Source organism: Falco peregrinus, chromosome 3 (genome assembly GCF_023634155.1).
Source record: "Falco peregrinus isolate bFalPer1 chromosome 3, bFalPer1.pri, whole genome shotgun sequence".
NCBI lineage: Eukaryota > Metazoa > Chordata > Aves > Falconiformes > Falconidae > Falco > Falco peregrinus.
Window position 1 is genome coordinate 37,328,886 of NC_073723.1, and position 21,316 is coordinate 37,350,201.

The 21,316-nt window shown below is 45.1% G+C and overlaps 1 protein-coding gene across 2 annotated transcripts in view; it reads left to right on the top strand.

Annotated features, from left to right (window-relative positions):
• Nucleotides 1–2,419: 2,419 nt before the first annotated feature.
• The window catches only part of ZNF704 (zinc finger protein 704), a 98,210-nt gene continuing 79,313 nt past the window's right edge, over nt 2,420–21,316 (top strand). The window contains exon 1 of one of the 2 annotated variants that reach the window (XM_055799679.1): nt 2,420–3,026. In XM_055799679.1, coding sequence (XP_055655654.1) covers nt 2,745–3,026 — 282 coding nt within the window. In that variant the 5' untranslated portion in view covers nt 2,420–2,744. The remainder of the gene's footprint in view (nt 3,027–21,316) is intronic. The other variant, XM_055799678.1, reaches the window with a different exon arrangement.

Genomic DNA, 21,316 nt, shown 5'->3' on the forward strand with positions numbered 1-21,316 from the left:
TCCTGACTCCAAAACTATTTTGCCTCCTCTCCTTCCACCAGAACTTGGTTACCCTCTTCTGCCATCCTGCCCAACTTTTCCAAGGCTCACCTGCCGTCCTGCTCTGCTTTGAGTGCTGAGGGGCCATGACCTGCCAGAGTCCTGGGGGAGAAGAGGCAGCATCCTGGAGGATGGAGCAACCTCCTGAATGCAGGCAGGCAGGCAGGCAGGCAGGCCTGGGATGTTATATGTGGCCCTAAGAACCTGTCTGGTCCTCCTTCTCTGCCTTCTGCCACCATGCTCCCAAACAAGAGAACCCAACTAGTAATTTTTGAAACAGTTGTTGTTGAACTGACAACTAAAAGCCTGATTCTCATTTAACAATCTCTGCTTTTCTGTTCACCCACCAAAACCTCAGGGCAAGAGGCCTCAAGTCAGCTGTATCTTACAGCAGGAACTAACCTGATAAAAGGGCTGAATAGAGTTCAAATAGAGGCTAAAGTGTGAGCTGTCATGGAAGTAACAGACATGTCCATGCAAGCCCAGCTATCCTGTATCACCACTATTTTCTACAAGAGATCCCTTGGTCTCCGTCCTGTTTATTTGCGGTGTTCAGGCTAGCACATCTAATCCAAGTCAGTGATAACACCTTCAGTGCATATGATTTCTAATTTTGATTCTGGTTTTGCTACAATTAAGACATACAGACCTTTGAAAAAATCAAGGAACTCTCTCAGCGTGTATCCTAGTATGCAGCAGAATGGAACCATCAGTAGTGTGATTATAATTTAGATAACTGTGAACACAGGCCACTACAGAAGATCACAATTAGGTTTAGGTTGTATTCAAATAATTTTAATACTAAGAGGTATTGGAATGATTCCATTTCTATGCCTTTGAGGTACAAGTGTGAAGGAATGGAGAATACCATTTAAATTCATGGTAGAATCCCATGTTTAAGACAGAACCTAAGCATGACTCTTCTGCCAAATCTAAACCTTAATTCTGAACATTCAGTGTAGGAATAAAACTAAAAAGCATATCTATCTTTTATGCAACATCAGCTTCAAAAAACCGTGACTGATCCATCCAACCAAGTATCAGGAAGCTAAATACTTATGCAGTGGCAGGAAAAAAGACGTGACATCTTGTGGCTGTACATACCAGGGGCTTTGACTGCTGTTCTGCTGCGAGATGGGCCGACCTGACATTGCGGTGCAGCTGATCAAAGCCCACGTAAAACACCTGGAGATGTCACTTTTCGGTGGGTGGGGAAACACTGCTGGAAGACCTGATATGCCAGAATTTGCCAGCAATGCTGTTGCAGATCTTGTCCAGAGGTGCACAGTCTCTGGAAACCTTCAAAGCATGAACAAAAGACAAGTGTTTGTGGGGCTGGGTTGAGAAAATTGGAACAACTTCCACAGTTTGATATGAAAAGGAATTCCATTATTTCTTTAAGAATGGGTACTGTATTATCTATGATTTCTTGCATAGGAAGTGCTGCATGCTATTTCCAAAATTAATAAATACTTATTTTTTAATAATGATAACAAAAAAATGTTATTTTTTGACAGGGACAAGTTAACCTAGAGTTAAAGGTGAAGCTTAGCCTCGTATTGACATACTAGGTGTACACTTGGCCTGTTGGCATGTCTCTAAAACAGATGTGCGGGGTGAAAGGCACCGAACACTGAAAAGGGAATTGCTGTAATTCACTTGTAAATGGAAAAGAATAGATATACGGCTCAAAGATAACATGTACGTGCAGACTTAAAACTTACAGAGGAAGAGGTTAGGAAAAGCATGTGACAACCTTAAGTATAACTCAGTCTCAGGAGGATTTAATAAATGGTGTAGCTCCTATAATAAATTTAAATGGTGACTGCAATAACCTAAAACTGTTTGGAAACTATTTTAATTTTAAAAAGTTTTCAGAAAGCTATTTTAAAGCTTAAAGTGCAGAAGTACTACAATTTAAGCTGAAAATTATTTCTGTAACCATCCCAGATAGTTTTCTCCTCAACAGGGTGCAGACAGCTCTGGTTCGATTTTTCACCTCGAAAACCCCCAGTTTCTTCTCAGCCTTTTTCCCAAAAGTTCCATTTTTCCCATTTATGTGCTTTGCGGAGAGGTGAAATCGTTTTACCGCACCCGGACGCGAAGCGCCTGGCAGCCTGTCCCGCATGCGGAGGCTGCCGGGCACCCCCGGCCCTCCCGCCGCTTAAGCAGACCCGCGGCCGGCGGGGGCAGGGCGGCAGGGCCGGCCCGGCACCCCGCTCCCCGCGACGCCGCAGGTGGGCGGCGGGGGCCGGCGCCGCTCCGCAGGGAAACTCGGCGGGGGGGGCAGGCAGCGCGGCTCCGCGCAGCGCCTGGCGGAGCCGCGGTCGGCGGGAATCCAGTCCGGGTTTTGGTGCGGGGACCGGCGGCGGCGAAGAAGGGCGAGCGGGAGCGGACCCCGCGCCGCGCCCGACAGCCGGGTCGGGCCGGGTCGGACGGGCAGGCCGGCGGAGGAGGCCGGCGGGAGCAGGTGGGCGAGCGGCGGGGCGGCCGCACCGGCACCGGGCCCGCCTCGCCGCGCCCGCGGGGCCCCATGGCCGCGGCGCGGGCGCGTCCGGCGCACACACCCACCGCCGTCTCCCGGTGAGCGCCGCCGCCGCCCCTTGGGATCGGCGCTGCCGCTGCGCGCCGGCGGCGGGGGCCGCTGCCCGCAGCCGGGGCTGAGCGCGGCGGGAGGCGGGCCGGGCCGGGCGGGCGGAGGCACCATGCAGGCGCGGCGCCTGGCCAAGCGCTCCAGCATGGGCAGCCGGCGGCTGAGCGCTGGGCCGGCGGCCGCGCAGGCGGACGGGGTCCGGCCCCCCAAGCCTGAGAGCGCCTGGAGGCCGCCCCGGCGGGAGGGCTCTGCCGCGGCGCTGGAGGAGGAGGACGAAGACGAGGACGTGGTGGTGGAGGTGGAAGAGGAAGAGGAGGAGGAGGAGGGCGGCCTGGGGAGCCCCCCCCCGGCGCTGACCGGCCACGGCAAGGGCCCCCTCCGGGGGAGCCTGAAGGTGCGTTCCGGGAGGGCGAAGGCGGGAGCGGGGCGGTGGCGGCAGCCGCCCGGCCCGGCTCGGTGCCGCCGCAGGGGCCCGGGCGAGGGTGCCGGGCCAGCGAGGCCGGGCCGGCCGGTGCCCCGGGCCGGGCCGGGGGAGCGGTGGGAGCGGCCGCAGCGGCCCGCCCCGGGCGGGCGGCCTGCGGCTGCCGGCGGGAGTGGAAGCGGGCGGGCGGCGGGGCGGCCCCCGGCGCTGCCGAGGTGCTGCGTGGCGGGGCGGCCGGTCCCAGAGGAAGCGGGTGCCGGCGGCGGCCCGCCGGGAGGACGGCGAGCTGTTCCCGGGGGCGGCGGGTGCGGGCAGCTGCGCGGCTGGACGGGGGCGTGCGTGGGGAGTTGCTGCTACCTGAAGTAGTTCGAGTATTAGGTCTTCCGCGGGCAAAGTGCGCGGCAGCAGAGCTGCTGGGGGGCGGTGGGGGCGTGCAGCCTGGCCGTCTGCGCAGCGGTTGTTTCAGGACCAGTGTCGTGCCTACGCGTGGTGGGGGCTGCGCGGTGCTGGGCAGGGCGCTGGGGGGCTCCGGCGAGGGCGGGGGACGGTGGCCGTGCTAAGGAGACCCGGCGGGGGGGGGGGCGATTTGTGAAAAGTTTCCGAGTGCAGCAGTGCGGCGCAGAGGCCCGGTGCGGATCCCATCTGCGTGTGCTCGGGCAGCCCTGTGAGCCTGGTGCGTTTTGAAGCAACCTGCTGAACATGCTTGCAGGCTGAAATCCCGCAGATCTAGGCTTAATTATTTTATCGTGAGGGTTTTTCTGTTCTGTTTTAGCGTTCTCCTGGGCTAACCCGGATAGTAGGGTTAAGTCTGTGAGTAGGTCCGTGCAGTGTTCGAGTCATAGGTTAGGAAACATCCTAGTTAGGGAAAACAAATGTGCATGAAAGTTTAAAGGGTATCTATTTTGACTATTTCATTTTTTTTTAAATCCAGGTAATGATTCTTACTTAGCAAGTGATCGGGATAGGCCTAGTAGTTACCATTGGGGTCTTCTCTGTATCTACAGAAGGGGGAGGGGGGGGCAAACCAAGAAACACACCAAAACCAACGAAACAACAAAAAAAATCCCTAAAAGAAAGCAGCAGCAGAAATACAGGTTATCCCCATATAGCTTCAGAGCAAGTTTGTTATAGCAGGGACAGGGTAATTGTGACGCAGTTGGGTCATTTGACCCTGTCTGTGCAGCTCTTCAGTAAGTCTTGTCAAAGGCAACGAGATGTGGTTATTGTCTGCCTGGGTCAGACTGTCTGTGCTACTGAGGCCTGACAGCCTGGGACAGCTTTGTTGCTACAAGACCTTTTGACACTTGACTGGTAGCCTAAGGATGAAGGGCACCATAATGGGCTTCTGGTCCCATCAGTCTCCCCATGGCAACGAACAAGTGATAGAGGAAGCTTAGAGAAACTTCCCCTGTACATAATAAAGGAAAAGTGTGAAGTTCTCAAGCGGAGCACAGTAATCTGAAATATCAACTGGATTACATAGGTGTCATCTGCCTATAATGTGGCAGTGTACAGTTTTCTTTTTATTGGAGTCTACTGTTCTCTTTGTCAGCCCTCAACATGCTTTTGTGTAGTAGGTCTGTTAATGTAAGTAAAGGTTGTTGATATTTCTGCCTTGCAGTTAAGACTGTATGTGCATATAAGAACATTGTGCTTTCATGTGTTTGCTTCCCTGGATTGTAGGTCTGCTTCATAGATGAGATGAGTGGAGTAATGTGTGTCAGTCTACTTATAGTCTATGTAATAAACTCTCAAGTAATCTTTGGTAACCGGGTGCAGGTATTTACCCTCTTTGGAAAAACCCTTGTAATTGTCATAACTTGTTCTTGCTCTTCACTATTTATGCTTTGGAGTACTAAAAGCTAGAAAAACTGTTATAATTTAACATTTTAAAGGAATTGTCTTTGGTTTCTATATATTTCTTTAGGGATTGTTATCAGAGGAGTACATAAAGTTTAAGCTAAGGGTTCTTCCAGGTAATTTTCAAGCAACCAATTAAATGTGAGAGAAGCGGGCATAAAATGAATGCAGAGGTCCAACTGCAAAACCACGGGAGGGTAATGGGACTGGCACAGCCTGGCTTGTGGTTTGTCAGACAGGATTCCTGCCAGGGAACTGGCGCATGGGGTCAGCAACATTTGACTCTCAGACCTGGCCTTCCGACTTAGGGTCTGGGAGCAAAGGGAATTGAAGGGGTGCTCACTGGTGGGAGAGGGCATCAATTGCTGCAGGGTCCATTACCCTTCAGAATAAGAGACATCCTGAAGAGCTTCAGAATTTAATCAGACGTGAAAGCAGAGTGGTACAGGTGCTGTTTTTGCAGTATATGGTATCCAGATAATGCAACTAGAAAGCAGCACACAATGTTTTGGTGTGTGGTGTAGATACAGATGGTGTACATGTACACTTAATATCTGTCCCATTAGGTGGAATGGCATTTTAAAACTAGCGGTTTCACGGGCTCTTCACAAAGTTACTTCTGTGGAGCGCCTGTGATACATGGATGAATGCATCATAGGATCTGCAGTGTAATTAATATATTTTAAAAGTGCAAGAGAATTTGGTCCACTGGTCAAGATGAAAAAAGTACCTGCACCATCAGGTCTTATAGCTGTGTTGTCTTCACCAGAAAGAAGTCCCCTGTGTGGTTGTGCCACTGGCAGTCTGGTTTTGAACTTCACACTTAAGTTTGAGGGTAGAGAGAGAGGAAGGAGTACTTTAAAAGACAATTTCTAGTATTGGGACAAGAGAACAGATGTGAAAAAAGAGTGAGAGAGACTGTTGGTCATGGGGAAGAGAAAAAAATTGCTTTTTTGTATTCCTCTAGCTGCATAGATGTCCAGGTGGAGGATGCTGGAGAACACTTCTGTTGCTCTCTTTTCCTCTGTCTATTTTAATATAATGCTGGAAGAGGCAAGAGCATGCTGTGTGTAGCTGGTGGGTAATGACAGAGTAGCCAGAGAGTCTTTGACAGCCTTTTTGAGAAGTGCTAGGATTTCTTATTTTGGCAAAACTAGTTCTTTCATCTGAGTAACACTAAGGTGCTGATTTTACAGACCTCATTTTGCTTGTGAAACTTTGTGCAGCTCATACTTGCTGCATTGGCTGCATCTAGATTTCCAGCCATTTGAAATGAGATGAAAAAAGAATAAATAGCGTAATTACCAGTACTTTGTCTTGAAGCGTGGATTAATTTGTAGTCCTGTTTATTTCATCTTTTGTATGGAGCTTGGTTCCGATTCCACAAGCAGCCATGTTAGTACCATGCAGGGGTTAATTCACTCCATGGAAACAGCTGGTTTCAGTGATACGGAGAGAAGGTTTTGGAGCAGGGTCCGTCAGTGGTCTGTGATGCTGTGTTTTTCTGGTACTTACAAGCAAGTCCCAGTGCAAGTAGCAGAGCTATGCTAATTTGCCTGTAAACTACTAGAGCACTATGGTTGAGGATTTGAGCTGGTTTTGAACATGGGCTTGTGATAACTTGCCAACATGTTGCAATGTTTTCTCTACTGTTGTGAATAGAAAGGGGTTAGTGCTTTCTTCTATTTAGCCCAGTTGAGCTGCCACTTTATTTCCAGCCCAGTTTCTGCCTACAGGCTGAGAGTTTGAACCCAGGATAATTGTAATCCAGTTGATTGTGGGGGCTACTCCTGTTCCTCAAGCATTATGTTGCCACGGTCTCTGCCTTACCCTAAGCCCATGTAAAATTACTCATTCCAGATACTGGCTTGTCTGTGAGCACTTCTTGGTAGTTCAGAAGGATGAATTTCCCACAAATGGATTTCCTCCTGCAAATATGCAGCTCCCAAAATCATGGGAAATAAGCAGATGAAGAGCGAGGCATAGAGAGCTGTGCTGTGACACAGGAGGAATATGAAAGCCCAAGCTGTGTAAGCAAGACTTCAACTTCAAGCACACTAGGCTCAGTTTTACACCCCACCCCACCCCCCCTTGTGAAGTGGAATTTGCAACAGATCAGAAGTATGGAGCACATGCAAGTCTGTCCCAGAGGTTTCAGAGTGGGAATGACAGATGTTGGTGGGAGTCTAGGTTAATCCGGGGAAAAAGTATGATTTTGAACATGATTTTTGTCAATTTGTTTTGTTATGGGTTGGGTTTTGTCTTTTTTAAAAAAAGATAGAGACATCTGTGTGATAGATAGGATGAAGAAGAATCTTCAGAGTTTGTCTGGAAGAAGCCAGTTGCCTGTTACTAATGTGTGTTGTTTGGCTGGGTTGAATTCACTCTCTGCTCCTTTTCTCTGCATTCTTTCTAAAGCCTAGTGTGCATTCATTGTTGTCCTTCAAATCAAACTTCCAGTTTGTTTGAATGGACTATAGGCCCATCTTGGGCAAAACAAACTTTTTTTTTTTTCCCCTTTGATTAGCGAAGTGCTATTTAATTTAGCTTTCATACGTGTGTGCAAATATACTTTAACAGGCAGTTTGCAAAATGCAGACCTCAAATACCAGATTTGCTTAGTGGTGGAGAGATCTCTAAGACACGTTAGGAACTTGCATGCTAACCTAAAAGTAAATTGAAATGTTCCCTTTCAGACTAATAATGTTAAAGATACTTCTATAAATACTTCTGTTTATTAGAACATTAGATTTCATGTTCTGATCTTGGTGCAGGGACCTATTAGGCTAGGCTGTGGGCAAACTCAGAACAAGCATGATCCTGCTCTACCCTCTTCTGCAAAGTTGAGGAGTAACAAGAGGGATAATTAATGGATACTGGTGGACAGTGGGGAACAACTAAAGAGTGAAATAAGAGAAGCAGGTAAACACCAGCAGCCTGGCCATTTCTTTGGAGGTATATAAACCTGTCTGATTTTTAAATTTCAAACTTCATTCAGTTTCTTACAGTCATTGAGTGAAAACCTGTCTAGTGAAGTTGGTGTGGAAACTGCACAACTAGACTTGGGATATTTTTGTTTTCTTCCTTATTAAAAATAAAAAAAAGCTTACATAGTATGGGTTACTGGAGGCAGAGCTGGGGGTGGTGAGATTATAAGATGGTAATTTTTCTCTACTCTCCCATAATAAAGAATGAGTGGGAGTACTTTGCTGAGGATTTTTAATGTACTTTTTTTGTTGTTTGTGGGACACAGACCAACTATAACCACTTTGCCCATAAAAGGAATTGTATTAGAAAACTGTTAACGATGTGAAAATAAAGAGGTACAGTGGAGCCACTAACAGTTTTGATTCTTATTTGCTAGACTTTTTTCAGTCTGGAATGAGTTCAATTGAGAATGATCAGTTGTCTGCCTTCAGTTATGCCGTATGTACTGGTGGATAGAGAGGTGCTGATGAGTCTTTATCACAGAATCGTTGAGGTTGGAAGTGACCTCTGGTTGTCATCTGGTCCACCTCTCCTGCTCAAGCAGGACCACTTTGAGCCAGTTGCCTAGGACTGTGTTCAGATGGCTTTTGAATGTTTCCAAGGAGAGAGGCTTCACAACCTCCCTGGGCAACCTGTGCCAGTACTCAGTCATCCTTACAATGAAAAAACTGTCTCCTGACGTTCAGAGGGAACCTCTGTTTCAGTGTGTACCCGGTGCCTCTGGTCCTGTCACTGGGCTCCATTGAAAAGAGCCTGCTCCATCCTCTTTGTACCCTCCGTTCATCTATTTGTAGACATTTGTAAGATCCCCCTGAACCTTCTCTTCTCCAAGCTGAGCAGTTCCAGCTCTCAGTCTTTCCTTATAGGAAGGTGTTCTAGTCCCTTAATTGTTCTGGTGGCTCTTTGCTCGACCGTCTGCAGTATGTCCCTGTCTCTTCTGTACTGGGGATCCCAGAACTGGACCCAGCACTGCAGGTATGGCCTCACCAGTGCTGAGCAGAGGAACAGTATCACCTCCTTCCACCTGCTGGCAATCCTTTGTCCTGTGCAGCCCAGGACACCACCATTCACCTTCTTTGCCCTAAGGGTACATTTCTGGCTCATGTTCAACTTGGTGTCTACCATGATGCCAGGACCTTTTCTGCCAAGCTGCTTTATAGCTGGGTGGCCCCCAGCATGTACTAGTGCCTGGGGTTCTTCCTCCCCAGGTGCAGGACTTCACATTTCCCCTTGGTGAACTTCATGAAGTTCCTGTTGGCTCATTTTTCTAGGCTGTCAAGGTCCCTTGTCAAGGATGGCAGCATGACTAGTGTATCAACCACTCCTTCCAGTTTTGTGTCATCTGCAAACTTGCTAAGCATGCACTCTGCCCCATCATCCAGATCAGTAATGAAGATCTTGAACAGGACTGGATCCAGTATTGACCCCTGGAGTGTATCACCATTTACTGGCCTCATACTAGGCTTTGTGCTGCTGATCAGCACCCTCTGGGTCTGTCTGTTCAGCCAGCTTCCAGCTTATCTCAGTGCCTACTCATACAGCCATATACATCAGCAGCTTGTCTATGAGAATGTTATGAAAGAGGGCCTCAAAAGCCTTCCTGAAGTCTTGATAGAGAATATCCAGTGCTCTTCCGCAGTCTACCAGGCCAGTCATTTCATCCTAGAAGCTCGTCAGGCTAGCCAAGTGTGACTTCTTGGTGGAGCCATGCTGACTGCTCACAATGATTTTCCTTGTCCTTCACGTGCCTGGAAATAGGTTGCAGGATTAGCTGTTCCATCGTGTTCCTAGGAATCAAGTTGAGGCTGACCAGCATGTAGTTCCCTGGGCCCTCCTTCTTAAAGACAGAAGTGACTTTTTTTTTCTTTCTTTCTTTTTTTTTTTTTTTCATCTGGAAACTACGTATTGAGAAAGGGCTTGTCATGGTCTGGTAATTAACATTTGTAATGCGCCCTGTGACAAGTACAGACGCATGGACCATCTGTGCCTTTCCTGACCCTGTGCTCTTCCAGTCTTGCTTCTGTGCCAAGGTTATGGAGAAGCCTAATGGTCCTGCAGTTTTGAACCCTTGAGGCCTACTCTTGTGTTTTCCCAGCTGCAAGATTAGAAATTCCAGTGATATGAGAGCACCAGAGAGATCTTAGCAGACTGTATGATAAATCTGTGCCCCAGACTGTGCCAGTTTCAAAGATGCGAGCTTTGGTGCTTGGGCAGTAGGGAACATGCTGGTCCTTGCTGGTGTCTGCTCTGTAAATACTGCTGTGAATTGAGCAATGATTCTTTTGTCTTTTTTTTTTTTTTTTTTCCCCCTCAGAATTGGAGTGCCCATTGGCTTTATAATTTACGTGATTTATTTGATTACTGCTTTCTAAAAATAGTGAGTAGCTTGACTATTCCTGCTGCTTGAGGCCAGCCCGAAGACTACAGGACAGTAGGCTAAGAGAGAAATTCTTACTAGTATTTTTTTTAATTTGTGAAAATTGAAAGGGAAATATAAAGTGAATATATGGTGATCAGCTTCAATTTCATGAACTTGTGTTGACATTTGTCACTGTAGCGTGTTCCTGAGCAGAGCATGTAGGAATTTAATGTGACTGCTGTTGCTGAACAATCAGTGATGGGATCACTTTCACCGCTCTGCCACCTTGCCAAACTTTCCCAATCCCAAATAATGATTGTGGTGACATTTGTCTCATTGTATTAAAAAGTACATGTGTGGGTGGTATTTGTTGTCTGACAGCAAAACTAATGAAGACAGGAAACTGAACAACTTCTGTTGCTTGAACTTTGGATAAAAATACAGATATCTTTATTGGTGGTTTTGCAAAACATAAAGAATCAAATTTCCTTAAAATGCTCAGGTGAAGTTGATGGAAAAGTCCTGCTAGTTTAAGCAGATTTGGGATTTCAGCCCAACTATGTAACCACAAGGGTGAATCCATTAGTCTTAAAATCTTTCCAGACCAGTCCTAATAATTTTTTAAGTATTGCTTCATACTATAGAAGATCTTTATGATCACTGGACACAGAGTCAGAGGGAAGGTAAAATGCCTCAATGATTAGATATTAAAGTGTGACATTATATAGCTCATTGTTTTACCATCTTTCGTGTATTTTTCTAACATAGTGGATAAAAAGTTACTGGAACTTTAGATGGGCAGTGCAATTAGGACAGGCATTCATAAGACTGGATGGTTACTTACATTTTTTGTGCTTCAGCAGATGATGTGGCTAATGCCTGCATCATACTGACATAGAGAAAAAATTGTACAATCACCTTCTATAAACTGGACTTTGCAAAATTGGCCAGCTAAACATTTGAGCCAGCCTGATCTTTTATGTATACATGCATATCCCTTTGAAATAGTGGAAAGAACTCTCTTTGGATCAACAGTGCTTTTGACCTTGTATTTCTCAACAAGTCTCTTCCTTTGATGTAATTGTGACAAATGTAAGTACTGCCAAAGGGAAAAAAAAAATCTGATTTTTCTGCTTTAAAATACTTCTAAAGAGAATGCTGTGCTGCTTTTAGGTCTAGATTAGTGGTGGTTCCTCTGCAGCCTGTGGTTCATAAGGCCATGGAAAGTGGTTCTCATCTAGCTTACAGAACTATATGGAAAAAGCAGAAAAATTAATAAGGGTGAACCTAGTGGTTGCTAAGCATTTACAGTGATATTTTTCTTCAACATGCATGGCCACCACTGTTCTAGACAATTGTCCTTACTTTCTCAGCAGGAGAGAAGTGGTTGGTTGGTTGGCCTTGCAGATGTTTCTCTTGCCATGCTGGTATGTCCCTCTGCAGGAGCAGCAGTCTTTGCAGCACAATATGCTTTGTGCCCAGGCACTGGGTAAAACCAGATGGGAGTTTGTGGAGCCATGGTGAGGTGACTTAGTGTTTCACTAGTTCCAAAAAGGGTAAAGCACTCCTCTCCCTGTCCTTCCTCCAGCTTCCAGCCATGCACTAGCTACCTTGGGCTTGCGCCAGAATTCATTGTGTGCTTTTGCAGACTACTGGAACAGCAGGAAACACATGCAGCAGAGAGTGTACACTATGTAACTTCAGTAAGTTAAGGTGACTTGGGGAAGGGCTTGTCAAGCATCTTGATGGTGCAGAGGAAAAGATAGGATGATATAATTAGGGCATGCATAGGGAGGAAAAGGAGGGTGAGAAAGGGAGCAAGCCTACCTCCTTTAGAGGACAGCAGCTGTTTGGTTGGGCTGTACTTATCTGGGCTTGATTGTGCTTCAGGCTCTTTGTGAAGGCTCTTCTCCCATGAGACATCATTGCATTGTTAATCAAATCCATCAAAAGCGGTTTGATAGAGGGCTGGTTTCTGGAGTGGCTGAGGAAGAGACAGTCACGTTTGGCTTCTGTGGGTTTCTACCAGTGTTGTTCCATTGCTTCCAGGGATAATGAGATGAAACTCTGTGATACTACTTCTCTGCATAGTCAGACCCAAAAATAAACTCCCTTTTTGGCACCTCTCCCACTCTGAACAGGAAAACTGCTAAATGTTGTTTCTGGAGCTGAACATAGATTTGAGAGAATCTCTTAAGTGGGGGCAACACTCCTTGCTTGTTCATCTCTTCTGAAGGCTCAAGATAAGTTAGAGGAGATAAGGATGTATGCTTAATTCTGATCTTATAATATCTTCTGCAGGGTCTCAGCTTCAGGGATCAGCACTGACCCTTGAAGCTTTCATTCACAGCACCTATTTCATTCAGAAGTTACAACAGGTGGATGCGTCTGTGAACTACCTTGGTTTAATTTCACTGAAAACCCATTATTTAAACAAACAAACAAAAGAAGAGGAAAGTCTCTTTATTTCCAGGATGTTAAGGCAAATGGATTATATTTCCATACCCTTTTAACTAATCTGGGATCTGCAGCATCTCATCTTGGCGGGCTGCTTCAAAAGTCAGACAGTCGTTTTCACCCTTAGAAATCTCACACATCTCTGTACCTTATTTATTTGCAAGAGATCTTGAAAATAAAGCTCATCTGTTTTTCTTTTCACTAGACATACTCTGCTATGTGTGTCTATCCAGACAGAGGAGGAAGGCTTTCAAGTGCAGGTGAACACAAGGGATTCTTACTGAGGAGCAGTGAGGCAGCCTTTCCACCATCTTCTGCTAAGTGTGGGGAGTTCCCCACTGCCTCTTATATGGCCTGATTTTTGCTTCATCCTGAATTAGATGATAGAAGAAGTGATGGTGTTTCTCCCTTCTGCTTTGAACTGCTGCCATCCTTACTGATCCCAAACCACCAGCAAGTGAAAAGAGAAACAAGTGGAGCTTCTCATACATCTTCAGCAGTGGTCTTGAAATAGTTGAAACGAAAGATATTTTATTTGCACGTGAAATTTGGAAATAAAGGCCAGATGGATATTTCTGTCCATAAGACAGTCCATACACAAGGCTGTATGAAGCTACTGAAAACTTAAGCTGTCATGTACAGCTTTTGAACGTAGACAGAATCAAAATTGCGGACAGCAAAGAGAGTAGCAGAATCAAAATTGCGGACAGCAAAGACAGTAGGTACTTTGCCACAGGCTTCTAGGACCCTCTTTACATTCTTACAAGTAGGAAAAATCACCATTTTAGAGAAAATAGATGTTCATAGGCATACCATAGAAAATACCGTGAACAGGTTTGAGAGCTTCAGCCAATGCAGTAAGAACACCTGATTTGATGGCGCTCACTAATTACGGCTTGTAATTACATGTAACAGAAATAAGAAGAAAAAAGTTTGTTTGAACTTCCCTGCTACTCCACATGAGCATGCTTGGTTTTATTTAAGTTTTTTTTTAAACTTTCCCAGAGGCGGCCAGCAAGACCTGGGTGTATCATGTCTTCTGTCCTTCAGTGCTCCTTGGCCAGCCCAGGGCACATGTTTCTAGTCCCTCTCTGGTCCTGTGCATGGCCACAGTTTGCTCCAGCAGTACTGGGCGCTGCTCGTGCTGCTTTCACTGCAGGGAACCTACTGCCTGGGAGGCACGCTTCCTGCTTGCGTGGCCAGGCATGTACGTTGCTGCGAGAAGATGCGGTAGGTAATTGGTTTAGTTCATTTTAAACTCATTGTTTGTGAAACCAGTAATTGGGAAGTAAATTATGGCTGGCCATTCCTGGCCAGCCAAGTTGTTTTTAGCTTGGTAGAGTACCCAGGCACTCAATGGAGAGCGTGTTTAGCAAAGCTTGAAGCGCAGCAACAGGACTGCTAAATGAAACATGAACTTGTTTTTTGCAGTTGTGATCCTCCACTTCCCTTCTGTTTAAGGCTTTCCAAGCTAGCTTCTTAATTTTAAGATGTTTAGAGGCAATGTGTTTCTCAGGGGTTTGTTTTATTTAAAAAAAAAAAAGGAAAACAGGGCTGAAAGACCTGCTGAGATCCTTCCAGAGATGCCGTGGCTGGGGGCTGCCATCCACTTGAAGCCAGCTAGCCAGGTTTGCAGAATAGTGACTGCAAGTCATCCATTTGCATGCCCAGCATATACAGAATGGAGAGCACAGTGTTATTTCGTAAAATTATTTGGGTTGGAAAAGACCTTTAAGATCATGAGGTCCAGTCGCTAACTCAGGACTACTGAGTCTACCACTAAACCATTTCCCTAACACCACATCTACATGTTTTTTAAACACTTAATGATTCCACCACGTTCCTGGGCAGCCTGTTCCAATGCTTGACCACCCTTTCAGTGAAGAATTTTTTTCTAATATCCAATCTAAACCTCTCCTGGCACAGCTTGAGACCATTTCTTCTTGTCCTGTTTCTTGTTATCTGGGAAAAGAGACCAACCCTCATCTGCCTACAGCCTCCTGTCAGGTAGTTGCAGACAGCTATAAGGTCCCCCCTCAGCCTCCTTTTGTCCAGGCTAAACACCCCCAGTTCCCTCAGCTGCTCCTCATAAGCCTTGTGCTCCAGACCCTCAATGTCTGTCTGTATTGTAGTGAGGGGCCCAAACATGAACACAGCATTCACGGTGCAGCCTCGCCGATGCAGAGTACAGGGGGATGGTCACTGCCCTAGTCCTGCTGGCCACACTATTGCAGATACAAGCCAGGATGCTGTCGGCCTTCTTGGCCACCTGGGCACACTGCTGGCCCATGTTCAGCCAGCTGTTTACCAGCACCCCCAGGTCATTTTCCCCCTGGCAGCTTCCCAGCAGCTCTGCCCCAAGCCTGTAGCGCTGCATGGGGCTGTTGTGACCCAAGGGCAGGACCTGGCACTTCTCTTTGTTGAGCCTCATATAATTGGCCTTGGCCCATCTGTCCAGCCTTTCCAGATCCATCTGTAGACCCTTCCTATCCTCAAGCAGATCAACACTCCCACCTACCTTGGTTGTCATCTGCAAACTTACTGAGGGTGCACTCATTACCCTCTTCCAGATCGTCGATGATGACATTAAACAGAACCGGCCCCAATACTGAGCCCTGGGGAACACCACTTGTGACCAGCCACCAGCTGGGTGTAACTCCATTCCCCACTCCTTTTCGGGCTCAGCCATCCAGCCAGCTTTTAACCCAGCATGGAGCGCACCCATCCAAGCCATGAGTAGCCAGTTTCTCAGGCAGGCAACATCGAGAGCCTTTCCCTCATCTGCTAGGCAGGTCCTCCTGTGATAGGAGGAGATCAGGTTCATCAAGCAGGACCTGTGTTTCATAAACACATACTGGTTGGGCCTGATCCCCTAGCTGTCCTGCATGTGCCGCTCAGAATGATCTGCTCCATGACCTTCCCCAGCAGCGAAGTCAGGCTGACATGTCTGTAGTTCCCTGGATCTTCCTTCCTGCCCTTCTTGGTGATGGGTGTCACATTGGCTAACGTCCAGTCTTCTGGGACCTCCCCAGTTAGCCAGTCCATTGATAAATGATGTAGAGTGGCTTGCAAGCTCTTCCACCAGCTCCCTTGAGTACCCCCAGGTGGATCCCATCTGGTTCCACCTATGTCTAGTGGGGCGGCAGGTGACTGTTTCCTCCTGGACTATGGGGATTTCATTCTGCTCCTTGTCCCTGTCTTTCAGCTTCTTGGAGACTTAAACATTACAAGCAAATCTGGAAGATGCACACATTCTACAATTAGTATTAATATTTGGTAATTGTTACTAATTAGTGTCTGATTATCTTAGAAGTCATGTCCCATACTTTTCTGTAAGGAACTTCCTATGGCTGTGAATGGGATGGGAAAGGAAGCTGCCATACTTCTACATCTTGATCCCTTTGTTCATGTGGTAGAAAGAAAAAGGCTCAGATACCTCTGAATCCTTTTTGTTTAGACCTGAAAATCATGTAGGGGAAGGGCCATGGATTCCCAGTGTTCCTCACTGTCTCTGCCTGTAATCTTGGTAACACCTCTCTGTCTAATTTTAATGACATCTATACTTCTTGTGCCAGTTAGTGCAGAATTTCAGAAGTCAGAGGTTAGTTATTGTTTCATTTTAGATACAACAGGTACCTGGATGGGTACTGAATTTCGAATGTGGAAGTGAAAGTTTCTGTCATTCATCTGGGTAGATGCTGTATAATTCAGAAACACCTTAGGCTGCTGCTGGGGTGCGTGGTTTCTGTAGATGAGTTGTATTTAGCCAGACAAGAACTGATGTACATATGATGGTGAAAGGGTAGAAACTTCTTGCTGACTCCAGTTCTTACTGCCTCACACCATATTGTGAATCCAGATAACAAAAATGTTTAGATTTGTATTTTAATATTTAGAAAACATATTCTGTGGATGGTTTTGTATATTCAGTCAAATTGCGAAGATAGGACTTTGTCCTACCCTTGTTGAAAATTAATAATACTACATTACTATACATTAATGCATACTATATATTGTAAAGAGCACTTACAGTGACCTTAAAATGCATTATCTTCCGTATTGTTACAGAGGAACAGCAGTTTACAAATGCTTAGAGTGATTAGATTGACATGGTTTATGTGTAATGAGCAACCACTGGTAAAGTGAGTAATTAAATGCAAAGTATACTCGAAAATGTAATAATACATTGAAATTCATGGCAGATTATTTCCAAGCATCATTATGAGAATTTGTCTTTTCTCTTTGTCTTCCAGTATGAATAGAGATTTCTGGTGAAATTCAATGCATTCTTCCCTTTCAGTGAGGATGCTGTTTTGGGATGGCAAAAATTAGAGTCTTTTTACATAAAAATCTCTATTACAGGAACTTGAACTGGAAGTACTGTACAAAGCAGTATGAATAAACCAAAACCTTTGTCCTTCTGGGTTTTAATTTAAATATTTTTTTACTTGCATGGCGTTACCTTGCTAATAAGTTTGGTGTTTCTCATTGCTGCTTGTTGTATTTTGCTGTGAATTTACTCCCAATTTCTTTCTTGTTCAGAAAAGTAGTGGCTTATCCTTGTCCCTAGAGCATAGCCTAGCTGTTCAGGCTGGCCTGAAAACAGTCTTGCAGTTACTGAGCTCATGTTTTGGCTGAACTTTTAAAATGTATATCATGTTAAATATATCCATTTCATTATTGTTTTCCATTAATATACTAATACAATAATAATATATTGATTCCTTCTTTCACTTTGCTCATTGAGCTGCCTATTTGTTCTGTAGCGGATAAAAAATGTTGCCAAAGCCTTGTTTAAAAAAAAAAATCCTGTGACTTTTGTCTTCTTACCAGATGGAACTCTTATTGGCTGTCCCTAACACTTGGCATGCTTACATCTATTTCAGAAAACAGAAAGAGATGGTCACAAAGTCAGAATGAAAAAACTGTTTATAAAAAACAAGAGTTATACATCAGGTTGGCTGGTGCTAAACTGTCTTGTAGCTGTTGGTGGGTTTTAATTGATGTTTAATCAAAAGAGCTTTTTGATAGAATTAGACCAACTGATTACATAGTAGATCAGGATGAGGATTTTTGATTTCCATCTGAACTGTGTTCTTTTTAACAGCTATATAGTGTTAATATTGTACATAAGGCTAGGATTCACAATTAAGTTAAAATTATTTATCTATTGACAGTGCAAATATATCCAGAATTGGAGTGGTGTGTTGGGTGACTGTGGTGGTGGTGGTGGGTTTTTTTAATGTGTATTTTAATTAGCGTGTTCCCCCCTCTCCTGCCTCCCCCCAACCTGGAAAGCAGCCAGTGTGGCTTGTGAGTGGTCTTGGTTTTGGAATGAAGTGACACTGGGGTTAAGTCCAGTTATGGTAGCCTGCAGCTGAAGTAAAGGAAGTATAGCTTTACAAGTTAAGGGAGAAAAGGAAGTTTGTACAAAAATGGGAACATAGCAGTGGCATCAGAATTATTAAGATAAAGTGGGGGTTTTTAAGCAGCTAGTTTTCCAAAGTGTATTCCTGCTAGTGTTTGGGGTTTTTTAATAGGGAGTTTTGGATGCAGTCAGCTTTTGTACAGATACTTCCTTCCACCCTCGTAAAATATTTTTAGTGGGTTTAGAGGTACTTATATTGCTGCTGTTGTAGAATGAGCTTTTCATCTATGAACAAAGTATAATAGTACAAAATAGGCCATAGTTGCAAGATTAATTTATCCAGGCCTCTAGGATTCAAACTGCATGGAGGGGACTTGCTCAGATATCTAAGTCCTTCCAGAATCCCAGTAGACAATGTGAGCAGAAATAGGAGTTAGCCAGTGGCCCGCAGAAGATCAGGGGAGCCTGCTGGGCTCACTGCCGTCCTCCCCAAGAGCATGACACAAGCCTCGCCTGTTTGCTTACCTGCTTCTTGGCAGGCAGATGCCATCACATGTATGGCCAGATCTTCCTCACCTGCTGTAAATCAGCATAGCTTCACTGAAGATGCTGGGTTGAGTCACAGGGTTGGAAGCAGTTCTGCTTCAGTCGCAGCGACGCTCTGTGCTGGGCAGCTGCTCTTTGCTTGTGTACTTCCATCACGTCCACTGCCCGACTTCTCATCGGTAAACCAGCCCCTGAGTTGTTTATAAAACAGTCAGCAAAGTAGGCAAGGTATGTGGCATGGCAATTCTTTCAAATTTTTTTTCTGTTGCCATCTGTCTGTGTAGACCCTCACAAAGCCTGTTAAAAATGAGATCTGTGTTCCTGGTGTGCCCACCTGGATGCACAGGTGCTGCACAAAAATATAGGGAATATGAAAGAACATAGGTGGGAGTCAGTTTTTACATTTGAAGGCACATTTTTATGCATTAGGGTCACATACAGGTAAATGATGTTAATATTCTTGAGAGTTTAATACTTTCCATTGTATAGGAAACAGACATCTTAATGCCTGTTAAATGCTAGCAAACTGCTTAAAAATAAGTAATTTCAGTTTTTAAGCACCAGAAGCAAGAGAAGATGCTAAAGCCCAGTCAGGTTGTACTCAAGAGATGACATATATAGTCTGTCAAACATAAGTCTATGCATTTACGTATAAATGTGATAGGTCTATCTGTTCTAGAGTTTGCTGATTTTTGACTAGGTGATTCAATACTTGAGCTGTCTGATCAATAATTTTTCTGCCATTCAGGGCAAATTTCAAGCTGAAATTCCAACTGAAATTGGAGAAGACTGAAGTTTGACTGCAGTGTGAGCATCTTAACAGGATGTGGTTTTGGGCATAACAAGAATTGACTGCAGATAAGTTAAGGCCTAAGCTGTTGAAAAACTGCAGTCTGCACATCCTCTATAGAAAGAATTATTCCTCTGAATTCCTCAAAATTTGCACTGATGTTGAGCATGCTTTAATTTGGGCAAGACTTCCATTGCAATGCATGGTCTTGATTGGGCCATGTGGAGTTCAGAATTAACAACTTGGTTATGACAAGATGCCACCAAATACAAGTTTCTATAGGCAGGTTAAGATGGCTTTTGCAATGAAAAATTATTAATATACTGCTGAAAATATTAACTGTGGTAATAATTCAGCTGTTGCAGGAGTATTAAACTTCATCACTTTAATAATAATAATAATGAATCAAACAAGAGCTTTCGCTTGAAAGTAAACCCCTCAACCTAAATATATACCATTGTCTTGACAACTTCAAAACAGAAATGAAAACACTTTGCTTTTTTTGTTTAATAGTTTCTGCTTAGAAACAAAAGCAAGATACTGATTCTAGTTTTTGCAGGAAGACTACCAAACTCTCTGGTTTAAGTGGCACCTGTCTTGGTCCGCCAGAGTAGGGCTGCCACAGCACTGTGCTGCTGCGCTTGGCAAGTTAAAATACTGAAAAATCAGCAAGGGAAGAACATTCTGTGACCCATCTCATGCCTTTGAAGAAGTTTGTGGAAATGGTTGTGTTATTAGGTGCTGAAAACTCAGAGGAGAGTTAATGGGAAGACCAGTGCTTGCTGCAAGGCAGTGGAAGGAGTAAAGCGAGACCAGACCCCAGCTGTGGGGCTGTGCAAAGAGCTGACTTTTGTGAGGAAGGTGTACGTAGTACTGATCTGTCACTTCCAAGCAGTGGCACATCAAAAGTTTCCCTTGCCCAATGGTGATGGGAGGGAAGTTGCCAAAGGCAGGTGCGGGTAACTGCAGACAGAAGCAAAGCTATTCTTTAAAATTTGCATTAATAAAATTATAACTCCTGTTTCAGTGACTAAACTTCCAAGTGATGTTGGTTGCCTGAGGCCAGGCTGCAAAGGACTTGGTTGAAATTACGCTGAAGGTGGCTCATGGCTTAAGGGTGAAAATATGCAATGAGTTGCATGGAAAAAGTTAGCCTATTACAAAATGGCTTGTATGAATGATAATTAATCAAGTGTATGGAAAAAAAGTTTAAGTTTTTATCAGCAGTTAGTACTGGAGGCAGTAAAGCGGCAAATAACAGAGGTATGATGACAAGGAAGGGCAAACCATTAGGGAGCGATGTAATCATGGAGTTTGAGACCAGCTAAGGAGAGGGAAATACAAAGTATTGGAAGTAAGCTGAAATAAATTGAGTTTATGGTGTTAACATCTGGCCGGCTGCAAGGCCGGCTGGGTCTGCTTGGACTAGACCTTCCATGAATTTTTTGCCGAAATGTGTTATGGACTTAGAGGACCACCACAAGTCTCAAAGTGGTTAAAAGAATATAAAGCATCTAGGGGGGGGGGGGGGGGGGGGGGGAAGTTCCTGATAAGATATGACAAAAAAGTTAACCTATCTGGAAAGATATATTGGAAATTGTTCTTGATATCTCCAAAATGCGAGAGATGGTGAAGCAGAGCTTTAAAACAGGGGTGTCCTGGTGGTTAATCAATGTGTTTGCCACAAAGCAGGGAACCTACTAAGTGAAGTGACTGTGGCCCTCTGCACTCCCGACGTCGATGGCTGCCTGTGTAAGTGGTTGGATTTCCAGCAAAAGACCCTGTACCCTTCCAGATAGGGCAGGTGTATCAAGTGGAAATGGCTGCCATAGACATGGATCAATTAAAGCAGAAAAAACTGCCTGTGGAGCAGGAGAAAGCTACCAGAGAGTGGC